This window comes from Erigeron canadensis, chromosome 3 (assembly GCF_010389155.1).
Source record: "Erigeron canadensis isolate Cc75 chromosome 3, C_canadensis_v1, whole genome shotgun sequence".
NCBI lineage: Eukaryota > Viridiplantae > Streptophyta > Magnoliopsida > Asterales > Asteraceae > Erigeron > Erigeron canadensis.
The window spans coordinates 20,618,166-20,643,555 of record NC_057763.1 but is presented as its reverse complement, the minus strand read 5'-3'; the positions used below and the strand labels follow the sequence as shown (position 1 = coordinate 20,643,555).

Below are 25,390 nucleotides of genomic sequence, written 5' to 3'. Positions count from 1 at the left end.
AGAGCTGCTCTTTTCAAAATATATTTGGACCAAATTGTTTATATTTTTGTCTTATAATCAAATTATAACCTGTAACATTTTCATAAAAAAAACGATTTATATATCATTACTGAAGAATGAATACATGTTAGCATATTGTCGAATATTTTAGTTAACTCAACACAATAAAAGACAAATGTTAGGTTAGTTATTTGCAGTAATATGAACATTATAGATCATATTAGACTGGTGTCTGCTAAGATTTTACAACCCGTTCTTGTGTTTTACGGTGTGTGAGAATGGTTTAAAATGGACGCTATATGAGTTCATATTACCCATTTTGCACATTATGTTGCTATAGAGATTCTTTTTCCATATAAATAAACTATGTATTAATACAAAAACAATGCATATCATTTGAATGATGCAATTCAGTCAGACAATCTCGTATAGACTAAAATAAATAGATAAGGTTTGATTTGCATTGTGTCAACTCTATCTTTATATGATTAGTGATGCAAACTGCTAAGCATGTAAAGTTTTATAAAAGAATGATTAAGCGGCAACGGCTGCATGTTCATTGTTGTTTGGTAATACAAGCTAAGTATCACTTTTTGAGATACTAAATTAAGTATGCTCGCTTTTTTCAGGACAATTTGGATGTCTGCAGTTTCATTCAAATAAAATGATATTCTGCAAAAGCAAACTGCTTTGAAGGCATATTTGAAATTTGTGAAGCCCTCTCTCTTTCTTGTAAGATAGGTTCTGTTTCTTTGTTCTTCTTGCCGCTAACCAAATTAAATGTTTCTATCTGCAGGGAGAGCGGAAGTTTTTTTGTTAATCTCAGCATCACAGAGGTGGTTATGCTTCATGTAGTTTTTATTATATCCATTGGTTTTACTTCCACTAATGTCAGTTCGGCCGTTTTTTAGCATGCTTTGTTTGTTATCTTGGTTACTGGTAAGATCTCGGCTTGGTTTCATATGTATCACTCAAGGTCTCAAGCTATAAGACCCATAAGATGGAATCTTAATATATAACCTGATAAATTTGTTCACCTCAGAGTCTATGCCACGGCAGAGGGCAATGGTGTTTTTAATGTTCTACAAGAACATGGGAGGTAATAATCGGAAGCAGGTAGCCTATATATATGATCTGTACCAGTTAGCTTTTAGTTTAAAGATAGTCGTTTTCCAAGTCTTTGCTTTCAAAAGATACTCATTGACACAAGGCTATATTCTTCCAGGGGCAGATGCTAACTCTGGTGGAGTAAATGTTGCTACTGTATCGTACTTTGTTGCCTACCCCCGTTTGCTACCGTTTTTTCTTAAATAAAGAATACGGAAGTATATTTTCATCAGTTACAATAGGATTGTAGGGGCGGGGAGGGGCGCCCGACCCCCCAAAATGTTTTACATCTTGTCATACAAGAGGTATATAACTTGCAAGTCTGACCCATTTACTTATCAATGTGCTGAACTGGTTAAATTTTATCTATGACAGGCAGAATGGGTAAAAAATAAGTACATAGGGAATGGATCAACTAGGATGAAATGAACAGATTGGAAGTCAAACTGTATTTTTAATGCATCGGACATGCTAAATCATTTTACTCACATGACCAAACCTGACCTGTACTAAAATTCACCTGTTATGACCTGTCACCAAACTCTCTGACTGATCATTTCGAACCCTGCAGATGAATTTACCGAAATACAATAGTTGATTCATATCAAAATACTTCTTATTCTAGTTGGAGCCTCTTTCTGTGTAGGTTTTGTTGGTGTTGGCTGCGTTAAGGGCCTTATCTTGTAAAGAGCTCCATTACGGCTTATCTGCATCTACTGAGCAGCTTAGCTGAAATAATTTGTACATGATGCATATTGTGGCTTACATGCTTTTACAGAATATAAAAGGAAAGTTTCCTTCTGAAAACAAAAAAATAGTGTTAATTTCAACCCCCACCCCCAATACATATATATAAAAACAGTTCCGTTAAAATTGCAATCATTTCGATGTTATGTCGTGCTCTTGAATTTTTAATCTAAACCTACCTGTTGGTCGTTCATCGAACAACATGACTAATCTCACTTTATGATAAATAAAAAGGGTTAGATTTGTTTGAATCATATTTAGCCCAACCGGAATTCTCCCATTTGGACTTGCACTGAAAACTCTGAAGAGCTATCCATTTTGACCCACTACTGCCTGAACCCACTATCTTTAACACCTTCATTATGTGTATGTATAGTTTCAGTAGTTGTCGTTTTACAGATTTGATCGCGAGAGAACATGTCCGTTACGCAAAGCTCTTGTGAAACCAGCAGATATCAAATCATATAGTGATGGATCAACAAGTCTCTTTTTCCAGTTCTTTTGTACTAAACAGTTGATTATGTACAACTAACTACTCTTAATAGAAATGGATTTATGTCATCAAAACCTTGGTGTCATAATTCAGTCGGGTTTTTCTTCTTCAATTGCTATAACCTACGCAAACTAATTTGCAGACAAAGATTGCAGACCAGTACTACGCTAGACTGATCATCGAGCAAGAGCCCCTATAACGATTGAACCGAGTTGCTGCTATCACAAAACTCTATTCGTTCTCAAGAGCATGTAGATGGAAAAGGAACTGGTTGGCAAGAACATATATAATAGAGAATAGACTGAATAGTCGATCAATCAACATTGAGAAATTGCCAAGTCTGGCCCTAAAATAAGCATACATACATGTACTACCAAAAAATCCACATTTTGAACAATTACATTTTACAGCTTATAAGTTACAGGTCTACACATATAACAGTTTGATGAGACATCTCCAATTACAACTGGGTTTATAATCCAAGGAGTCGTTGGGGTTACCAAGTTTGTACTGTGTTGTGAGGGAGTTGATGGAATATACTTCTGAGACCTCTTCTATCTTCTCATCTATGTACACCACATCCTTCATCGTTAGTTGGTGGTATTCCACTATTTCCCAGAGAAACCCACGTTGACCCATTCATAAGCAACTGGGTCAAAACTATTACATCTACAGAAGCATAAGATGCGTTGACATACCAGATAATGATCTTCAGGGCGATCCCCCTTCTTCTCCTCCATTCTCCCTAAGAATTTAATTTACCTCTTCGAGCTGAGCACAACACTCCTTTGCAAGATCAAGATCCGCCTTCACTGGTTTCAGCTCCCAAAGTAGAACCTTTGCTTTTACAGTCATCACCATTGAAACCTGTCATGCAACCCAAACCCATATCATACATCTCATTTACTTTATGTAATGTGTTCTGGGATTGCCTTGTAGACTTCCTTGCCACAAACACCAAATTACATATACATCTATTGCATAGGACATGATCGTGACTGGTTGTGGCAACTTCGACTCATGTACTTCAAAATGGGTTGCACTTTATCTTTAAGTTATCATACAGTATGACATATACATAAAAATAGCTTAGATGGGTCAAACAAGTAACATAGAGTAATTTGTATTGGACTAGACTTCCCAATCAGCTTTTTCGGAAGACTAACTATTGTTTACATAGTATATGTATATCGTCCTTAACACAATAATAAGGAACACAGATGGGATAGAGACAAAGTGCTTCAGGTCAAGCTAACAAGACTGTACCAAAATTTACCCATTTTGACCTTAACCTGCACACATTGACCAAACCTACGACCCTCCCATTTTGCTGCCCAAATAGAAATATAGCACTCCACATTATAATAAACCTAAATGTGCAAGACAGACATGTTATATGAACCAATGATACACTAAGCCACCTTACGTTGATAGGCCTTCAGTGGTTTTTATGTATCAGTTTGCATCTGTGGTTGAGTGCTCATCTGCAGTAATTGCCTTGAAGTCCCAACACTTGAACTTGGAGTTTCATGTATCACTATCCTGTTAGAGATACCAGTCTTTTTCTTTATATAGTTTGCGTGTTTCCTGAATGATGTACTGCAGTACCATTCTCGACAACTGTCATGCCCTCTTGTGAGAGTCGCATAAGAAAAATCTGAAGTAATTGCCAGAATATGTATTGACCATTGAAACATTTCTTAAACTGGAAACTTCTCTCATAATTTCTTTTAGCATCAAGGACCCCATTACAAATTATGTCAACTTATCAAACAAAATGGATACGATGGAAGCTTACCCCAAGCGCATGACCAATGGTGCCACCAATGTAATTGAGGGATGATGTGAGTGCATTTAGCCCCTAAATCAAAAAAAACTTGAAAGTTACAAACTTTATGCAATGAAATGAACACAGTGTATTTGATAATAAACGTTTGTCATGAAAGTTGTAACCCAAGACTGAGCTTAAACCAGATTGAAAAGTAATAAAGGTTACTTGTGTACAGATTGATTAGCCAGATCAAATAGTGAGAAAAGCAGCATAACTATTATCATCACTAGTGCCTGGGCCCTGGGATGAGAAAATTAAAAAGAAGGTTTATGTTAATATAAGATGCCACACGTATGAATTTGAAGATATATGACAAGTACATAAAAGAAATATTGTGTACATTTATAAAAGTTTCTATAAATCTTGCATGTTTCTATAAATCTTGCCTGTAATAGCATAATGACAAGTACATAAACGAAATACTGTACACTGGATAGTGAATACACATTCAGATTATATAGAAATACTTTACAAAACACAAGTTAACTGGAGATGCTTATACTATTACGTTCTTTACAACCTATTCAAAAACTGATTCAAAAGTGAACTTCTTGACTGTCACGTACTCATCTAATAAGTGCAGCATAAGCAAATGGTTCTGCGTGTTTCTTAATTTCCTTCTTGACCACATGGGGTGTACCAAACACGTTCCAAAATCGCAGCGTCTCATCAGCACCTAGAGATGCAACCCTATACCCATCTGGACTCTGAAATAGATAGCATAAAAACATAAGTACAAGGGATGATTAATTTACATTAATATCAGTTTAACTAGATGTCAGATTTATGGGTAGAAAGGTTAACTTCACGCACCTGAGTCATATGCAGCACTCTTAAAGTATGTTCACGGAGTTCAGTCAACTTATTCATAGAAGGATACTTCCAGAGAGTGAGTTCGTTGTCACTGAAACCATGAGAGCTCAAAAGTTCACGTTCGTGTCTACTCCAAAGCAAGCATGACACCTGTGACCCTGTGTCCACTGAATTCAAGCACGCACCTGTGTTGGAATTCCAAAACTTGATGCACTGATCATCTACTCCGCCACCAGAAGCTAGTAAATTTCTCTGAAACGGACACCAATCTAGAGCTTTTACAGCAGATGTATGGCCTGAGAAGCGGTGGACTCTTTGATTAGAAGAAAGGTTCCATATATAGACAAGGTTGTCGTTGCCACCGCTCGCTAGTTGTTGACCTGATGGTGACCATTTTAATCCACACACCTCTTGATTATGCCCTCTGTATGTCCCAATAATATTTGAGTTAATTCTAACATCATTGTTATTTATCAAACCGTCCATGCTGCCGGTTGTCAAGATATCATGATTCCAGTCGAGAGATCCGACCCTTGAATGATGGCCTTGTATCCTCAACTGATCAAGTAAGATATTGTTAGAAGTCTGAACTTTTATAAAAGTGAAAGTGGAAAAAGGGCAGTTCAGGGCTGGTTGGGTAACAGTAACTTTCACTATATACATGAAAAAAAATCTAATTTATAAAAATAAAAATCTAATTTAGAATAGAGGTGTTGAGAATTTAGATACCCTTTTTATTACCCATATCCATTTTCACTAATTCTTATAGCTTTACCCATTTCACCCGTTTCAGATAATACATGAATCAAATTAACTTATTAATTGGGAAGTGCGTCAAGAATTGCCACCAATAGATTATAACACCAAGTGACTATGCATCATCAGAACCAAAAAATAAACACATTAAAATCAGGTCTGTTTTTAGTCTCTAAATCAATGCCTAGGTCAAAGATGTATTGAACATTTGGACTGCAAACTATTTTGACAGAAATGTGTAAAACTAGCTGTTTTGGCAACAAAAGTGACAGAAATCCACAAAATAAAGCACAAAAAAAAACACGTACCATTTGTGCGGTAGTAACATCCCACAGCTGAACCTCAGAATTGTTCAAACCGACAGCTACATGTATTCCATTAGGTGCCCACTTTACACTTGTAACTGGGCCACTGTTTTCATCAGCTAATTGAATTTCATAAGGGGTTGACTTGTCTGATGCATCCAACAGATAGATACTATTTCCAAGACCGATAGCAATAGAATTGCTGCTACCCCAATCAACTAATTTCAAATAGTAGTCATCCACAAGATCAGGTGTATCCAAAGTCCTATCTGACTGTAATTTCCAAATAAAAATAAATATCAATACGAGTATACCAACTGACTACAAATCAAAAACGTGCTGTTATTCATATTCAAAGTTTCTGATTATAATTAGTATTGGTTATAAGTTGAAGAAAAAAGACTTACTTTAGAAATATATCTCCTAGGCTTCACATATGGCTCTAGGGAAGGTGGAGAAGTCTCATTAGGCGGCTTGTTTTTGAAAGAAAGGATCCGTTTCCTATTCATGTTGAAAACTTCAGCAAGCATCTCTAGGTAGTCTTCTCCCCATGGTGAAGGAGAGGAGCTTTTCTTTTGAACCTTCCCACCCGTAAGCATGTAATTCGCAAAGTTAAAATCCATTGCAGAACGATTGGGGATGAATCTGTCCAGCTGTTAATTCAGAGCGGAAAGAATAAGTAAAGGAACAAAAAAGATATAAACATAAACCTACATACCCGCAAATTTATATCAAAAAACCACAACAAAAAGACAAGGTGTAACACCATGACACATAATAGTGCCACAAAATCACTATTATCACAATATACAGAGCACATGTTTTCGCAAGATATGAATACTGCTTTTAGTAATCAAATTAAAAGTCTTAACTTTACTTCTGAATTTATCATAAGATAGCTGAAGTAGATAAAAAGCATTAACTTTCATGAATAGCGCTTAATCAGTAGCAAACTACGCGTAATCTATATCTATTCGCATATTGTGATTTGATTTTCATGAAAAGCCCTAATCACATCAAGAACATTCGACCCATATAACTTTATAAAACCCGAATACCCAAGAAACCTCATAAAAATACAAAACAGGGTACTATTAAAAACCCTAATTTTCATAAACCCTAATTAAGAGAAAAAAAAAGACTCAAAATTTATACAAGAATTATAGAAATACATAGATAATTAATAATAAAAATATGTAAAATCCTAATACCATTAAAAACCCTAATTAAGAGAAAAAGACTCAAAATTTATACAAGAAATATAGAAATACATAAATAAATTAATAATAAAAATATGTAAAAACCCTAAATTAAAAAAGAATCTTACATTCTCATCATGACGAGTTCAGGTTAGGCGATTTCTCGATGAAATTGAAGTTGTTGTTGCTAAAGAAATCAAACCTGCATCCATAATCAACAAGATTTAATTATTATATGAAATAAAATAACAGAAAAAAAGAAAATAATATCAAGAAAAAGAGAAGAAATAATGGTTAATAAAGCAAATGCAGATGAAATAATATAAGAAATAATACAAAAAGAGACGAAATAATGAAAGCAAATGCAGATGAAGATTGATTGATTGATCGGTCGCAAGAAGATGAAGAGGATGGAAATTGAGAAATAATAGTAGAGAATTGTGAATTTCGATTTTTGGTTTCAATGGCTGTGAAAGAATGTATATATATAGGTTGCTGTTTTTCTACGCGCCAATGTAACAATATGGGCTGAATAAGACGGCAATGATTAATTATGGGCCGATACGCGGTAAAAGTAACAATATGGGCCGAACACGCGGCAAATAGTTGAGTTATTTATTTACTCGTATATCCTATTTAAAAAGTTTTTGTGTTAACAGTAAAATACAAGTAAATTAAGCAACTAATCAATGTATCAATCACTACTCCCAAAATTAGTCGTGGGCCTGATCATCTAATTGCCACGTTAATAGAAAAAAAATACTAAATACAATAAACTATCAATAACATTCAAGTACCCAAAAAAATTTGAGTTCTTCAATATACATATTCAACATTTAATTTACACCCTTTCTAATTTTTTTTTTTTGCTTTCAAACGTTTATATATTAATCTAATATAACTATCACTTAACATTTAATAATCTTATACGAGTATGGTATCCACGTAATGCGGCTGCGAGCCGGCGATGACGGTGACGGATGGTGACGTTATCAATTGGTGTAGGTAAAGATTTAAAGGGGTTAGTAGAGATATTTTATAATATAATGGACTAATAGTGTAATTTAATACTAAGGGTTTTGGTGATGTAATTCATTAAGGGTGTTTTGGTGAATTCACATGTCCTATTTTATTTAAACTTTCAACATGAGATTATAATTTTTATATAGTAGTATAGATTGGGTTTAACACTTAAACACAACCTTAAACATTTCTTATTTAGGTTCCACATGTATCAGTCTACCCTTAATCTATCATTAGCTTACATGACTTCTTAAAAGATTATATGTTGTCTTTGTCCTTGGCAGATAACATTTTTGTTGCTTCAATTAATTCCCGTTACAACTTAATCTACAATTGTTATTCCTATTTCTTTTTACTTTTACTAGCTAAACACCTTATCATTTGCGAGTCAAAAGCTATAAGTTGGTTACAACTTTTGTTTTCGAAGTACTTAACCTACTCATGTACTAAATACACATTACATTATAATATAATTATAGCACTTTGCTAATCAGTAACCATTAACCTGTTTTAAAACATAGTATTACCAAAAACGTTAACAACATATAGCCATGTTGCATCCTAAAACTCAAAACCAAAGAATAGGTGTTATCCTCGGCCAAGCATAACACTAGTTACATAAAAAGACAATCATTTTTTACTAATTTTTCTATCAAGGTACTAATTTTTTAATCAAGGTAATGTTATTTACAATTTTTAATTTATAGATGTAACTTTGTTTTCTTTTTTGAAATGTACCTTAAAAATAAATTTTATTACTAGATCCCATCTACTAATAAACTAAAACAGGATTAAGATATTTTTAAAATGAAAAATGGCATAATCCTTGATTAACATGTGTTCTTTTAATTTATCTATTTTATTAATTAGTTTTTTAATTATATATAGATTCAATTTTCTTATTAGACTTAGAATTAAACTCTAACTCTTAACTTATAGATACAAAACACATAATAACATGAAAACTTCAACTTCTATTACTTAAAATAAGTTAATAACATGAAAACTTTAAAAAACTGAGTTTATGATCCGAAATCAAAAGCTTATTTACCGTCATCCATTATGCTTACAATTACCGATTTTGATGTAGTTTAAAAATTTTAAGGTAAATCCAAAACTTAAACTAAACATATATTATATTTATCGTTACTATTTATTATAACTTAGATTCAATCATTGGTTTACTTTAACCAAAATTTATTTCATACTCAAAAATTATGTATGAGACATTTGAATTCCTTTATGATACAATCTATATAGCTACCGTACATCGTAAGAGTATTAAGACTAGTAACACAGTAAAGGAAAAGAATTTAGTCATGACTTTAATTTTTATGATGATGTTTTATAACCCTAATTTATCTGACAAACACATACAGGTGAACTTTGTTTATATGGTCTGATATATTTAGTTTACAAAGTTACGTCTTTAAATTGAAAAATTAAAAAAAAGTACCTTGATTGGAAAACAAGAAATGTTTAGAACCTTTATGTCATTTACTTCTTACAAAAGTCTTTTGTTGAAAAAGGAAAACATAATTGTGTCCTTAAAATAAAACGATAAAAATAAAAATAAAAATAAAAGTACTTTGATTGAAAAACGGTAAAACCTTAAGTACTTTGCCCATGTTATAATGGTGAATTTGATTTTTGTTTGTGAAAGAGATTGTGAAACAAAAGTACTATAAAATAATAAGGATTTATGAGCCACAAAGGCCATATAAAATTGACTATCTTACAGCTATTCATAATCCAAAAGAACAATACGATGACAACCAAATGATACACCTCACTAGATGAACTCTTTGTTGCTTGAATATTCTTGGTAAAAATGATTCTATCCTTGTTAGTATACAAAAAGTGAAAATTAAAGGAAATAACTGAGATGCTAAGTCGAAAAAAAGATGTCCTCTTGAGCTCTCAAAATTATAAAGATAGCAAAAACTGCATGAAATGAACCAAGTGTATGACTAGACCCAAACACTGTAGATAAAGTTAATACTAAATTTAGTCTAGTAACTCAAATGATACATCAAACAAACACATAACTAGACTAATGTATGTCTATCTATTTCTCCATAAAGCTTCCATGTAAACCATCAAAATCTTCATCACCAGAGTCACCTAGAGCACCCACTTTGAACTTGTATAACTCCCCATCATTAGGTTGGTGCCTAACGTTATAGGGTCTGAAGAAAGCCTCAAGAAGGCCTTGAAGCAACCGTTGTGGAGAGTCTGACTGGGGAAAAATAAATAAGTAAAACGTAAAATGTGACATACCTAACGGTTGTGTCGTAGCTTTCATGTTTTCATTCTCAGTCCCTATGGCCATACTGGACCTTAATTAGGCTTATATACGTTAAGTTGGGCCTCCTTTTTTTTTTTTTTACTTTGAATACTTTCGCACTTAATATCTTTAAAAGTGGACATGTATTGTTCAAAGGGTAAAGTTACTCCCGAATTAAGGGAGAATGATCTTGTAATTAAAATGTAGATGAATTGGTTTTACTTATTGGCGATTTTCTATTGGTGTAAAGTATTTGGTTAAAGTTCATGTCACCAAGTGTATATTTAAGGGTTTTTTGTGTATGTTTTGTCAGGCCCTTGAATGGAGATCAAGGTCATGTATTTATAGGGGCTAAGGAGGGATCCGACCCTGGTCCTCTATCCATGACGTTAGAGATACAGGAGGTCGTTATTCGATATGTCGTTTAGTGTGTATGAAAGTTGACTTCGAGGAATAAGACAACATGTCTAAGAGTTAGAGATTCTCTAAAGTTATTCCAATTTTACCTTTAAACTTTAAATTAAAATTAATGGTTAAAATTAAAAGATCAAATCTGAATCCTAACCTTTGATTTTAATAAAAAAGTAAAAATGATCCAACTTTATCTATATAGTAAGATTTAACTTTAGAGGATTTTTGTTTAATTTTTAATTCATTCATTAAGTCCTAAATGAAGTGTCCACGTATGGGTTAACCAATACAACAAGAATGTAATTTTAAGTTAGAAAAGTCTGTTTGCATTATACTTGATATCTAAAATCAAAATAACGGTGATTAATAAAGTTACAAGCATGTCTGATACACACTTGACAATGAGTTTATATTTAACTCAGTACATAAGCGTTTCTTCTATGCTAAATAGTATTGACTCGTTATCGAGCCCAACAGGCAAGAGCCCCTATATCGATTGAACCGTGCTACTCCTATCACATATCTCTATTGGTTCTCGAGAGCATGTAGCTGGAAGACTGGAAGAATAACTCATAAGCATAAAGCACGAGATATTACCATAAGTTTTATAGGGGATAATTGGGGCACACTACAACAATGCCTTAATATTTTTATTCCATAATACTTTACAGTCGTAATTACTGGCAGATGCTTCATTATAAACAAACTTTCACAATTTATAAGATGAACTAGTCGTATCAGTTTTCTATACTGTAAAATGTCACATAATACGTGTTTGTAAATATAATTTTATAACGCCTAGGTCATCATATTATAGTATGACATATACAAGAACATCATAAGAGCATAAGATAGAGAATGATCTGAATAGATGATAATCAACATTGAGAAATTGTCAAATCTGAATCTAAAATAAGCATACATACATCATACATGTACTATAAAAAGTCCACATTTTTAACAATTACATTTACGACGTATAAATTATAGGTCTACAAGTAAAACAGCTTGAGGACCCCAAACCTATCAAGAAAGAAAAAAAAATCATATTTTGTGTTGTACATCAACAAAGGGGCTGGTGGGAGTAATGGGTAGAGATGAGACATCTCCAATTACATGCGGGTTTATATTCCGCGGAGTCGTTGGAATTGTCAGGTTTGTACTAGTTGTGAGGGAGTTGATGGGGTATACTTCTGAGACCTCTTCTCTATTCTCATCTATGTACACTACATCCTGCATCGTTAGCTGGTGGTATTCCACTATTTCCCGGAGAAACCGATTTTCCCTTGCATACACAGAATTCTCCTGTGCCAACCGAGCTTTCTCTGCTAAAAGTGACTCCAGTTGGAGCCGAATCTGCAAGCAAAACAATTAAAGTAATATGACTCGGCTTTCAGCTAGTATAATATCAAAGATGATGACATTATTACCATCGCTGTGTTTTTAATTTCTTTCTTTTAATTTAGGGTAAAAAATGGGAGGAGGGAGGGGGCTTGGAAATTCAGGTAGCCTTTTTTTTTGTCCGTTTTTAATGTCTAGGTAACATACTAATTATGATTACAGAAGCCATCTCTGACAACAATAATCTTACGCTTTAGAAACAAGTTACGTGGTTATATGCACATTTTAATATATATTTTTATAAACTTTAAGGGCTTTCAACCTATTTAACATGTTCCTCGTATAGCAAGACAAACCCAAGTAGGTCATACGCAAATGGCCAAATGGATCAAAACTGTTATCTCTACAGAGGCATAAGATTTGTTGACATACCAGATCATCATCTTCAGGGCGATCACCTTCTTCTCCTCCATTCTCCCTAAGGATTTTATTTTCCTCTTCTAACTGAGCACAACGCTCCTTTGCAAAAGCAAGATCCGCCTTCACTGTTTTCAGCTCCCGAAGTAGAACCTTTGCTTTTGCTGCCATCGCCATTGAAACCTGTCATGCAACCAAACCCATATCATACATCTCATAAATAGTATGTCATGTGTTCTGGGATTTCCTCGTAGGCTTTCTTGCCACAACAACCAAATTACATATACATCTATTGCAATGCACATTATAGTGACTGGTTGTGGCAACTTCAACTCATGTACAATGGGTTGCACTTTATCTTTAAGTTACCATACAGTAAGATATATAAATAAAAATAGGTTAAAAAGGATCAAACAAGTTACCTAGAGTGTAATTTTAATTGGACTAAACCTCCCAATCAGCTTGATCGGAAGACTAAATATTTTTTAAAAATTATATGTATTTTAACCATCCTTAACACAATAATACTGAAAAAAGATGGGATAAAGTGCTTCAGGTCAACCAAACATGACCGTACCAAAAGTTACCCATTTTGACCTTAACCTGCACATAGTGCCCAAACCTAAGACCTTCCTGTTTTGCTTCCCATATAATGATATAGCACTCCACGTTAAATAAACCTAGATGTGCAAGATAGACTCGTTATATGAACCAATGATACACTCTGCCACCTTACGTCTCGAGAGGCCTTCAGTTGAATTTCTGTATCAGTTTGAATCTGTGGCTGAGTATGAGTGCGCATCTGCGATAATTGCCTTGAAGTCCCAACATTTGAATTTGGAGTTTCATCAGGGATACCAGTCTTCTTCTTTATATGCAGTTTGCGTGTTTCCTGAATGATGTCTGCGGTTCGATTCTCCACAACTGTCATGCCCTCCTGTGAGAGTCACATAACAAAAATCTCAAGTAAATCCTAGAATATGTATTGACCATTGAAGCATTACTTAAACTGAAAACTTCTCTTATAATTTCTTTTAGTTACAATCAAGGACTCTTATGACAATTTTGGTCAACTTATCAAAATACATGGATACAATGGAAGCTTACCTCAAGAGCATTACCAATGGTGCCACCAATGTAATTGAGGGATGATGTAAGTGCATTTAGCCCCTTCTGCAATGCAGGATTATCCGCCTTTCGACGGTCTTCAGGCAACTGATACTGACTAGAATACTGCATATAACAAAAGAATAAGGCTGAGGTTCACATTCCACATAATTATGTAACTCTATTCATCACATATTACAAGCCTCCAAACCTGAATCAAATTATATAAGTATATGAAAAAATAACATTGCACATCATCATCATATAATTTGATACCTGGCCCTTTGCTTCTGTGTCGGACATTTGTTGTCTTCTCCTTTCAGGTGTTTCATATTGTTGGGCTACATCATCATCATCATCAATTATGGACCTTGCTTTTCTAGCAAGTGCACCCCAAAATCCGCGTCTAGGTTCATCCGAATTCTTCACAGATGTGTTATTGTTTCTTGTTGAATCATCCTACAACCACGAGTAACCATCTGCTAAGGGAACTGCATGATTACTTAGGCAGCATACACTTATATATAAGCACAAGACAATATCGTGTGATTTCATATCAAACTCTACTGGCCAGACTCACCAAACCGTGAATGTAAATTAACAGACATGTGATGAAAGACGGGGAAGACACTAAAAAAAAAACAAACTGAATTTGCTAGAATAAAAGAGTTGGTGACCTCTTTGGTTAATGACTGTTCTGTCTATAATTGTGACACTGTTCTTTTAAAATACATTTAGAAGGCTAAGGGGGTGCTCAGATACACGGGAATGGGTAGTGGAGTGACCGTACATGTTTTGTACATGGGAATGGCTTGGCATGGACTTACAAACCATTCCCAGTTTTTTTTCTAAACTAGCGAGGTAGACACATATTCATTGTCCCGTACAAAATTTGTAAAGACTTTTTCACTGTTCATCTTCTTGATTGACGACGTTGTTAGCCGGAAGTGAGGACTCTGATGTTTTAGGTATACCCATGATAGACCACCAAGATTGATAACATCAGATCTCTCTAGCAGATCTCACTAACATTTTAAGTTGCTAGTTGAACAAAGAAAAAACAGAGCACCTTAAAAATTTAGAGGAAATAACAGTTGAAAACAGGGGAAACAAAGAAAGAGGACAGTACCTCTGCTATTTTTTTGATAACAAAAGTTAGGACATAGTTAACTCTTTCGGCTGTGAATCCAGTTCCAATGTTGTGCAGTTAAGAACGCCACGTATACGGTGTTTTAGGTCTGGTTAGCTTTAATAATTGTTGGCTTTTAATTTGGAGATTACTCATAAATAATTTAATGGGCAATTATACAAAGCAAATAACACATTATAAGTGATAATACACATACCCATTCTAGTCTATGTTCAAACTTATACTTATAGTGATTATGACTGTTTAACTGCAAATGAAGCACCACTAAAACTCTGCATTTATTTAAAGACGGCTAATGCTGCTTTTATCAAAACAAATGCCACCTTATGCTATCAACTTATACAATATTGCACACTAACTAATCCTTATTGTTTTGCACACTAACCATTACTTATCATTGTTTCTCATTCTAGTATGCCTCTAGCTTTCATGAAGGATGCCTTTGCCGCCAAGGCATTTCATTATATCCCAAGCTAATTGATCACTATAGCTATACATTACCATTACACAACCATCACTCTAGTAAATCTTAGTATTGTATCCATTGCTTCTACTTATCATTCTGCATGCTTAAACTTGTGATCATCATGCATGTAATTCTAGGTTTACTACAAATACGAAATTGTCAGTAAATATTACGCTTTGATCTCATGCTAGATACCAACAATGATGACGTTGTAGCACATAAATCATAAAACGTGTTGATGTTGTAGTATCCTAAACCTTAGATCCTACAAAAAACCAACAACGGCCAAGCTTGTAAGAAAATCTTCAATTCCAACTACATTGGTGGCTATATATATATATATATAATGTGTGTGGTACAGTAAAGGGAAAATGCCTAATGTTCTACTACACATAGTTGCCTTGTTGGTTTCATGTTTTTTTGACTTCTCAGATTGTATCAGTAAAATGACCAAGACATCAAAGGTCTAGACCCAAAAGATTTTTGGTATATGATATACTTTGTTGGTTTATATTTTAAGGGAATATGGTAGGAAGAGAGGAGACAAATTTCGGTTCCCACTTCTTTGCATTTTGATTTCCTCTCATATGGTGAAGAAATATAAATTTGTTCACAATGAATTTTTCTGTGACCCGTGAGAAATTGCTTAAAGCTTATAAAAAGGGAGTATAAACAGCAATAGCATATGCAACTCACATTCATCCACATATAAAAAAGTTTCAAAGTCATAACTCTCCAATTTTAATGACCCTTCTCCACCACCAAATTTTTATATATGGTTGCTTTGCCCTCCTTCTCCCCCTTTGTTACTCCGTCGCTGCTTCTCAGTCACACTATTCCGCTATTTTGTTCTCGGTCTTGCAACCATCCTCATCATCATCTGGTAATTATAACCTTTTTATTAATAACGGTTTTAGTTATCTTCTTTTACGTGGTATTATAATGTCCAGAATCTTCAATCATTAGTTGTCTTGTACAAAACTTTACTCCTACAACATCCTGTAATGCAACCCATATTTTTTGTAATGCAACTCATATAACTTGTTATCTAGTAAAACCCTGTCTCTCTATTTACTATCCTTTTTATCTCTCAGGTAGGTATATGTGTGTTCGAGTGGAGATACTAGCGTTGTACTACAAATTGTTTTATCCAACTATTCGCTCATGTAAATTAATTTGCATTAGACTGTTGTAGAAAGTCTTTGTATCTAAATAGTTGGTACCGAAGATGCAAAAAGTAGGACACATTTTTTGTATCTGAAAAATAGTAAATTTGACATTATTAGTCAAAGGATACTAGGTTTTTTCCTAAATATTCTTGTGTTGGATCAGAATTCAGAAAAATGCCATTAAACCCTCGTATCTAGTAGCGACCCAACTATACCCAGATTCAAAAAGCAAATGCCACAATGAAGAGTTTGCACGACTGAACACAATCGTGTACTAGACAGAAAATTGAATGCCTGATTCTTTTTCATTTTAGCCAGTAGAGTTCTCCATAAAGCCATAAAGGTCATGTTGTAATTGTGGGATAAAGAATGTTATGTTCCGCTGTTGCTATTTAGATTCATTTTGTAATTTTGGGACACAGAATGCTGTGTTCCGCTGTTGCTATTTAGATCCAAAGATAGTTTGGTTAGATAAAAGTCAAGGGGTCAACATAGGTAGGTCACTGTTGTATTTTAATAGCTAAACAACTAACATATAACAAATGCAGTTAGTTGTTTCTTTGAGCAAAGCTTTTATATTTATTATTCTCAGTGTTCTTTTCTAGTGAAACATAGTTGTATCACAAACGAAACGGAAATCTTAAACAAAGAAATTGATTTCGTTGCCGTTGAATTATCAATTATCTATCTATCTATCATCACCAAACAGTGGAGTTTCTCAGCCAAATTCAACAATGTGTCAGTAAAACTTGCTTGGTGGTAATCATGTAGCGAGTACTCAGATTGAAATTTATATATAAATTTCGAAATTATACATATGACATGTTCCTATGATCCCAAAGATATATTCAGAAACATTTACACAAATGTTCAAAATACTTAAAACTAAATGTTTTGGCTTGATTCAGCTCAAATATCCTCCGTCACCGACCTTTTAGCATGCAATTATTCTTGTAATCCGATTTTTATAACGCTTTTTCAATTAAAATTCTCCCTAGTAAACGTGCCCTAAAGCAGTTACTTATTATACTAACACCATTCACAGAGGTGTATAACCACTAGTCCTACTCAACGTCACATAAACGTTTTACGAGCCGTCTAAACATCTAACAGCAAACTATAATAACAATATAATAATATAATTTACACACATCGCATACATAACAGATATAATAATTTAATAAACAAAATGTATATATATATATATATATAGAGAGAGAGAGAGAGAGTACCTTAGTATGAAGAGGTTTGGAGTGAAATTTACGAGGGGAAATAGCGGATTCAGTATAAGCAGAAGATAAAGAAGAATCACGGTGAGCAGAAGATGCTCTTATTGCTTTAGCAGCCAATGATGATGAACTATTGTTTTCCGCAATTGACGCGGAAGAAGAAAATTCATTATTATTATTATTAGTATTAGGGTTAGGGTTTATAATTGGAATTTCTTGAGAATTAAACTTTGAATCCTTGACAATAATTCTTTGCTGCTGCTGTTTTCTTCTATATGCCATACCAGATTATATATTTATATTAATATTAATTAGAAAGAGTGTGTGGTTTTTTGTTGAGAATCCACGGCGGTGAAATGATGTAGAAAGAGTCAGCGTGGATCCAAGCCTTCGCAGTCCAAACTGTGACTACAATAGTACTTAATAATTTGTCAACGCGATGAATTTCTGATCCTAATTTTCATCTTCTGTCCTGATTTCATTATTTTGTTACTCTTTTATACCATTTGTATATTTAATAATAGATATATTTAAATGGGCTTATTTGTGGGCTGTCATTTTATCTATATGACTTCTTTCGTTTAATGGGTCTATTGGCGTAATTACATTGTTTCTAGCCTTCTAGACTTTTGGCCTTACTACATTAAACGATTGACCATGTTAACTGGATTATCGGAACCAGTGATTTCAATTTCAATTTTCTAATTTTCTAATCATCGGAACCAGAGATTTGGATGAGGATGTGGGCGGCATCTTTGAATAATACCACACGTTAGTAATGTTAACGCTCCTTATGTTGTAACATCGATGTTATGGCGATGGTTGTGACATCGATGTTATGACGATGGTTGTGACATTGGGAGGGTAATCTTTTTTCGTTTTATTTTTTGATTACACCGTTTTTTGTGGGTTTTGATTGAGGCTTCATAATTGTGTTTTTCTTGAAGATTCCTCGTTAAAAATGTACTTGTTTGTAGCTCACCTCTTTATTTCACCCTGTTTGGGTTTTTCTAACGGCCCTTATTTCATCCTTTATGTGGGTTGGATTGATTTATATTTACTGTCGGATTATCGGTTGGCAGTCATTTTGTTGTCCTCAACGGCCCTTTTGTTGTAATTTCATGACGAAAAACATACTTGTTTGCTAAAAAAATCTTTTTGTAGCTTCTTGTGATTATTTAGTTTGATAGTGAATTGTGATGTCTATATGTATTACCTAACATGCATGTTTGATTGTGATTACTTGGTAGTATTGCTTGAGTGTGATTTCATGGTTGTATAGCTAGGATTGCTTGACTATGGTAATTTTATATTATTGCTAAAGTTGGTTGCATATGATTAATTTGGTAGTATAGTTGAGAACAAATCGTGTTGCATGGTTGTATAGTTTAACTAAATTTAAACATATTTGTATGTATTCATTATTATAATAAAATTAGTTATTTGTTCGCATCTAGTTCTATGCATGTTTAAAAAGTGTGTAAATTTTTATTAGAATGTTCGTTTTGATGAGGTATGCAAATTGTCCACATCGGATAATTCGTCCAATTCGAGAATAGCTATAATATCTTGAAGTTCTTTGTAACGTGATAAGTCTGAATTTCACATTTAAAAGTATGAATAAAAATATCCGTCTTAAGAAACACGTTGTGTACACTTTCAAGCTAATGTGAATGATTAATTATTCGCAAGATAAATATTCACACAAGTGCAGTAGTGCACAATAAATACTTGAACCATTACACAGCATGACCGATTTTCAAAACCAACAACCTACAAAATACATACATATCAAGTCTTTAGTTTTTACCATTTTACAAGTAAAGGAAATAGGTTCCATGGATGATCAAACGGGTCACTTATCTGCCATTACCCACATTGTCATAACAACCTTTATAACCATGACATCATTTCAACATATAACCACAGAAATTCAGGACTCGAGAACTTGAAATTGAAGATGTACAACATTTTCATCAAAAAGACATACGACATTATGAGCAAGAGTTTGAAAGGATTATCTATGGTTTCTAGCAAAATACCATTTATCCGCAATTTGGCGAAGTATCTTCAATCTACCAACAACTTTTAAGATCCACAACATTCCCTAGTGCTCTCTTCCGTAACTACCTATAAAAAAGATAAACAATTAAAAGGGTAAGTTAATGCTTAGGGTATGTTTGGCAAAAGTAGTTGTAGCTAGTAGCTGTAGCTTTTAGTTGGAGCTGTAAGCTGTAGCTTTTAAGGAAAGCTGTTAGCTAGAGCTTTTACTTTTTAAAATTGTTTGGTATGGTAGCTGTAGCTGCAGCTTTAAGATGAATTTGTGTACTTTTAATGACAAAAGCTTCATCGAAAAGTTAAAGCTCCTGAAACGCTACTTCAAGAAGCGTTTCATTTTGGAGCTTTTTTCTTTCAAATAAAAGCTAAAGCTAGTTGCATCCATACAAAGCTTTTAACATAAGAGGAGCTTTTTGTTCAAAATTAAAAGCTAAAGCTCCCCAAAAACTCTTGAAATTAAAGCTTTTGCCAAACATAACCTTAATGAATAGTCTTGCATACATATACAAATACGTCGAAAGACAAACATGTACATCAATCCTAATTCTCAACTAAAAACTCCTAATTTAATTTCTTCTCAAGAACTCTAATTCTCAAATAACAAGTAATCTAGGTAAATTTACCTCCAATAACAATGACTAGAAAAGAGATGGGGTTCACAAAAAAAAAAAAAATTATTCCTCATTGCAATTTGACACACACTCTCACACATCAAAACCGTCAAATCTTCCCTTTTGCTAGAACACTTAAATATTATTATTAATACTTGAGAAATTTCTTTTCTCACAATCAATAAAGAATTGAGAAAAAAGATTTCAAAGAAAATGAATTCGAGCTGGTGAAGGTGAAATGGAAGTATAAATTACTCTATTGAGATGTAACCTTTTTTTTTTAGATAGTTGGTACTCTATTAAGATTTAACGTTTTTTTTTTTAATCAAAAAAATATTATATCTGCTAGCCACTAAGATTTCAACTAGTTTAACTTTATATCATAAAATAAAATTTTTAAAAATTATTTTAAAGTCAAAACTACGATTAAGGTTAATTTATATACTTTTAAAATTAGTTTTTTTTTTTGAAAGGTGAATTTCGCTTGAGAACTTCGTGTCGCGATTCGACAGCGGGAGGTCTAACATACATTGTCTTAATTGGGTCCGCGTTAGAGAGCTCCCTCGAAGGCACGACGATCAATAGGGTAAACCCAGCCTCCTCAGACTTGAACCTGGATATACCCAAACCAAACCTTCATAGAAAGACTTCTTATGTACTTCTCAAGTCTTGAACCCAATACCTCCTGCTTGTAAGGCAGGTGTTCAACCACTTGAGCTAACTAGGAAGTACACTTTTAAAATTAGTTAGGTATTACAAATATGTATATCAATAAATTATAAAAATTATATATCAATAAATTATTCCTCAAATCTCAACCACTCATTTTTTTCTCTCTCCTTCATAAATCATTTTATTCCTCTAATTTATTCAAAATATTTTATCTCAAAAATCGTATATCAATAAATTATAAAAATTGTATGAGTGTTCTTAAAATTTCATGTTTTTTCATTAGAGATGTCATTCGATATACTTTCGACGAATTTTTAAATCCGAGTACGGAACCCGTACGTCTAAGGCATTTAGTTATCACACTCTATAACTTATCACCTCCTATGACCTATCATCCCCACCATCTCACCGTTGCATTGCGCAGGTACTATTGCTCGTTTTATAATAGATGTAATATTTTAATCTATACTTCTATATTATCTTACAATAAGTATCACTCTATCTTTCGCAAAAGTGTTAGATGCAAAATACTATTTTACCTTTAATAAATTAATTTACACTATCAATCCCTAAATATATTCAAAATTACCTCCACTACCTCTTTACATTAATTACATCTATATCAATTACTTACACAGTTACACCCACCGCCAATAACACAACGACGACCGCCGTTACCACCGACAGTCGGCGTCACCATCAAACAGCCGCTGCAATGCGCAAGTACAATGCTAGTTATTAATAAAAAGTGTTGTTTATTTAACTTTCAGAAAAAAAAAATATATGAAAAATAGAGGTTATAATGGTGTTTATTGAGTGTTTAATTGCATTTCCCCTTCAAAGCAAAATTCTTGAAGTTGACACTATTTAATACTCCCCCTATCTCATATTAAATGTTTAATTTTGACTTGTCAAGTTTTCTACTTTAAACTTTGACCGTAAAAATATTTGTTTACATTATACAAACTTCATATAAATTATATGGACGGATTAAGTTTTTAATGTACTTTTTATTGATATAACTTTCATCAACTGTTATATAACACAAACAAAGATATTTATGGTCAAATTTGCAAGCAGAATACATGACAAGTTAAAATTGGACATTTAATATGTGACGGAAGGAGATTTCATGCAAATGCATCAATTTGATAAATTTGAGATGCAAATAATCAACGTTAAGTGTTTATGATATGAGTGAAACTTTGTTTAAATTGTTCGGATTGAACCAAAATTGATTAGCTAGATATATTTAATTAAAGAGCTATTTTTTTTTCTTTTTTTAAATACAAAGTCGCCTGCTATACTATTTTATCCATCTTATTTATTCAATAATTAAACATACAAAAGCCGCGTGGATTAGATCAGTGGTAACACACTCTGACATTTGAAAACAAAGGTCAAGGGTGATTTTCATCCCATGCAAAGGCAAGAGGTCTTTTTCTACAATTTAGGTAGAATCTGGAATCAACATCTCTATCAAGATAGAGATAAGGTCTATCTGCATCTTAACCTCCCCTATATACCGTCTTAGTATTGTGGCTCAAAACCCGCAAAAGACGACAGCGAGCAACTTTTTTTTTTACCTAATATACTTATACTATCCTTAATGAAATAATTTATAACATGATTTTTCAAAACATAAAATAACTTATTTACGTCAATTATTTTTAAATTAATATACATAGTACTACCACCACCGTCAGCACACCGCCGCCAATATCACTATCGCCGTTGTATTACGCAACCATGCTTATTAAAAATTAGTTTTCAGAATTCTAATTACTTTACGCTAACGAAATAGGATACAACTTTATGTCCAAAATGAAACTAAAAACTTATTTTGATTTAAAATCATCCCTACACACCGACTATAAAATGCAGAAAAAGATACAACTTTATGTCCAAAATATATTGGTAAAAGATCTTCTTACATGTGTGTCCTTTTAAAAAAATTAAAATTTTATATTTAATTTAATAAAAAATATATCAAACTCTCATGAGGACAGCGACCCATCATCTTTCATCCTATTCTATAAAAACCCTGTTTTCCCTTCCGCAATTTGTGCTTCTCCCTTTTTCTTTCCCCATTTTCATCATCAATCTGCTACAGCAATATTCACTTTTTTTCTTTTCACTCCAAACCTTTTTTTTATTTTTTCTTCCTTCATGTTTCTCAATAAGGCCCATATGAATCTGTCACCAAAGCAGCTTCAATGGCGGTCGATCCAATCATACCCATATAAGTTTTCTTTTGTTAGCTTTAGCTTTACAGAAACACATATGATTTTTCATTTTTGATGCATGCCCTTTACGTGACAATATTTGTTATTTAGATGATACTTTATATTTAGTTTGACTTATATTTTTCTATATATGATGATCCTTTTCTTGTATGATATGGGAATGCTTAAACTAGTGTTGTTTCTTTGGTTTTTGTGTTAAGTATCTATTTTACTTCTTAATTACTTTTTAGGGTTAGGGATAGGGTTTCTTAATCACCTGATATGTAGTTGCATTGTTATTGCTAGGAGTTTATGCCTAGGGGCGAACAAAAGTTTTTGTTTTGTTGGTGGGCGAATTAACTTTAAACTAAACTAATACATAAAAATAATGATAACTTAATTCATATGCCTAAATAATCAACCAGTTAAGAAAGAGAGTTAATGCAATCCATGCCAAATTTTTAAACTTTTGAGTTGAATTTTAGGCATATCAGTTAGGTTGATTGATATGGCTCCGGCCAGTCTTTGGTTTTACAAGTTTTTTTTTTCATAGTGAATTTTAATTTATCAGTAGCAGGCTGATTATCAAACTGAATAATTTCAAGATTTGTTTTTGAAATAACTAAAATAGTTTGTTTTCAATAACACAAGAATAGAAAAAATTCACTGGCATTATCGTTTTATTTTTTTGTAATTGTATGCTTACTCTTTGGAGTTTGGACTAAATTATTAAGTATGATGTAGTATTATACGAGTAGCATTTAGTCTTTATATTGAAGATATACACTGTATTCCGAAAGATACATAGCCCATTATTATTTTTGGATCATTCTTCATTGAAAATAATTTATTGATTTTTTCGGGGCCTAGTAATATATATCTAGTCATTTTTTAAAAATTATTTTCAGAAACAATCAAATGGGTGTTTAAATTTTCAAGTCAATCATTAATACATTGTATAACCATTGGGCAGTACATATATGTGAGATTCAACTTTACGTGTAGTGTTTTTTTGTATCAACATATAGTTGCGCCCCACAAGTGACGCGATATGGTGATGTGGTATGTAGATAGTCTTGCCTCTACCCTAGGGTAGAGATACTCTTTCTAGGAAGACTTGTGTGATGCAACTAGTTTAATCTGGTATGAAAGACTTATTTTCATATAAACTGCATTCTAGGTAAGATGTATTATGTGGTTGGTTATGCTAAAAAAATGGCACAAAGGGAGCTACCTTCAGTCCACTCATAGGTGGGTAGAGGATACAAATTTGCTGCCGACTCATTCATTCAAACACGATAGAATGGACGTAGGTTGACCTATTGTGAATGCTTGAATGATGCGGGAGACAAATTAATCCTTTTCTTTTCTGTGCTTGGACTGAAGGGAGCTCCCTTTACCAAATGACTAGCAGCCATCATCTCCAAATGACTAGCAGCCATCATCGGCTGTATGGTGGATCTACAAGTTGTTCAAGGTTGTGTAAAAGTTACAAAACAGTGAATTTACGTATCGATTTTGCTTGTAGAAATTATATTACATATCTATGTTGTTTATTATTAGTTATGCCTATATACAACCATAAAAATTCTCCAAACCACCACTCATCGCACTGCTATATATGAATGCTTAGTTTCTCTTTTCGATTATTGTCTTGCTTAGGGTTCTTTTCATTGTGATTATAGTATTTAAGACTTGACAATTTTTTTAAATTTCTACTTTTGGACTGCTGGTTGAAAAGCTTTTTCGGATTTTTTATTTGGTTACTCTTTCCTTATAATTTGCTTCCTGTCAGTTTGGGATCATTCCTTATGAAATACTACTAGATTTGTTTAAATTTTAATAATTATATGTGGTAGATTTATTCTTTTGTGCCAGTTTTCTTGTCCCCACATTCTTTATCTATGATTGTGTCTACTTCTAGGTTCACCCAAATGGTATTGAAGCACCAATGAAAGCACAATTGGCGCTTC

General features: G+C 33.3%; 2 protein-coding genes and 1 pseudogene across 2 annotated transcripts; 1 reads left to right on the top strand and 2 right to left on the bottom strand.

Annotated features, from left to right (window-relative positions):
* The first annotated feature begins 612 nt into the window (after positions 1-612).
* LOC122591655 lies at positions 613-2,386 on the top strand (annotated as a pseudogene).
* A 229-nt stretch (positions 2,387-2,615) lies between these two features.
* LOC122591654 (cell division cycle 20.1, cofactor of APC complex-like) lies at positions 2,616-6,872 on the bottom strand. Its single transcript, XM_043763910.1, has 8 exons — positions 6,771-6,872; positions 6,460-6,705; positions 6,050-6,325; positions 4,992-5,549; positions 4,745-4,885; positions 4,344-4,418; positions 3,774-4,208; positions 2,616-3,214 (listed from the first exon to the last, which is right to left on the bottom strand). The coding sequence occupies exons 1-5, from the start codon at positions 6,870-6,872 to the stop codon at positions 4,745-4,747; spliced, it is 1,323 nt and encodes a 440-aa protein (XP_043619845.1). The 3' UTR covers positions 2,616-3,214; positions 3,774-4,208; positions 4,344-4,418.
* Positions 6,873-11,831: 4,959 nt separating this feature from the next.
* LOC122594465 lies at positions 11,832-18,315 on the bottom strand. Its single transcript, XM_043766916.1, has 6 exons — positions 17,855-18,315; positions 14,114-14,296; positions 13,838-13,963; positions 13,467-13,667; positions 12,746-12,913; positions 11,832-12,328 (listed from the first exon to the last, which is right to left on the bottom strand). Exons 1-6 carry the CDS (start codon positions 18,131-18,133, stop codon positions 12,017-12,019), a joined length of 1,269 nt encoding a protein of 422 aa, XP_043622851.1. The 5' UTR covers positions 18,134-18,315; the 3' UTR covers positions 11,832-12,016.
* Between the last annotated feature and the right edge of the window lie 7,075 nt (positions 18,316-25,390).

Excerpts from the sequence above, each read along its gene's own strand:
- LOC122591654 (XM_043763910.1), bottom strand. The coding sequence starts at position 6,872 with ATGTGCTCTGTATATTGTGATAATAGTGATTTTGTGGCACTATTATGT. Across the intron at positions 6,326-6,459 it reads CTAGGAGATATATTTCTAAA|TCAGATAGGACTTTGGATAC; the intron begins GTAAGTCTTTTT and ends TGGAAATTACAG. Across the intron at positions 5,550-6,049 it reads CTACCGCACAAATGGTACGT|TTGAGGATACAAGGCCATCA; the intron begins GTTTTTTTTTGT and ends TTACTTGATCAG.
- LOC122594465 (XM_043766916.1), bottom strand. The coding sequence starts at position 18,133 with ATGGCATATAGAAGAAAACAGCAGCAGCAAAGAATTATTGTCAAGGAT. Across the intron at positions 13,964-14,113 it reads ACACAGAAGCAAAGGGCCAG|TATTCTAGTCAGTATCAGTT; the intron begins GTATCAAATTAT and ends TGTTATATGCAG. Across the intron at positions 13,668-13,837 it reads CCATTGGTAATGCTCTTGAG|GAGGGCATGACAGTTGTGGA; the intron begins GTAAGCTTCCAT and ends TGACTCTCACAG.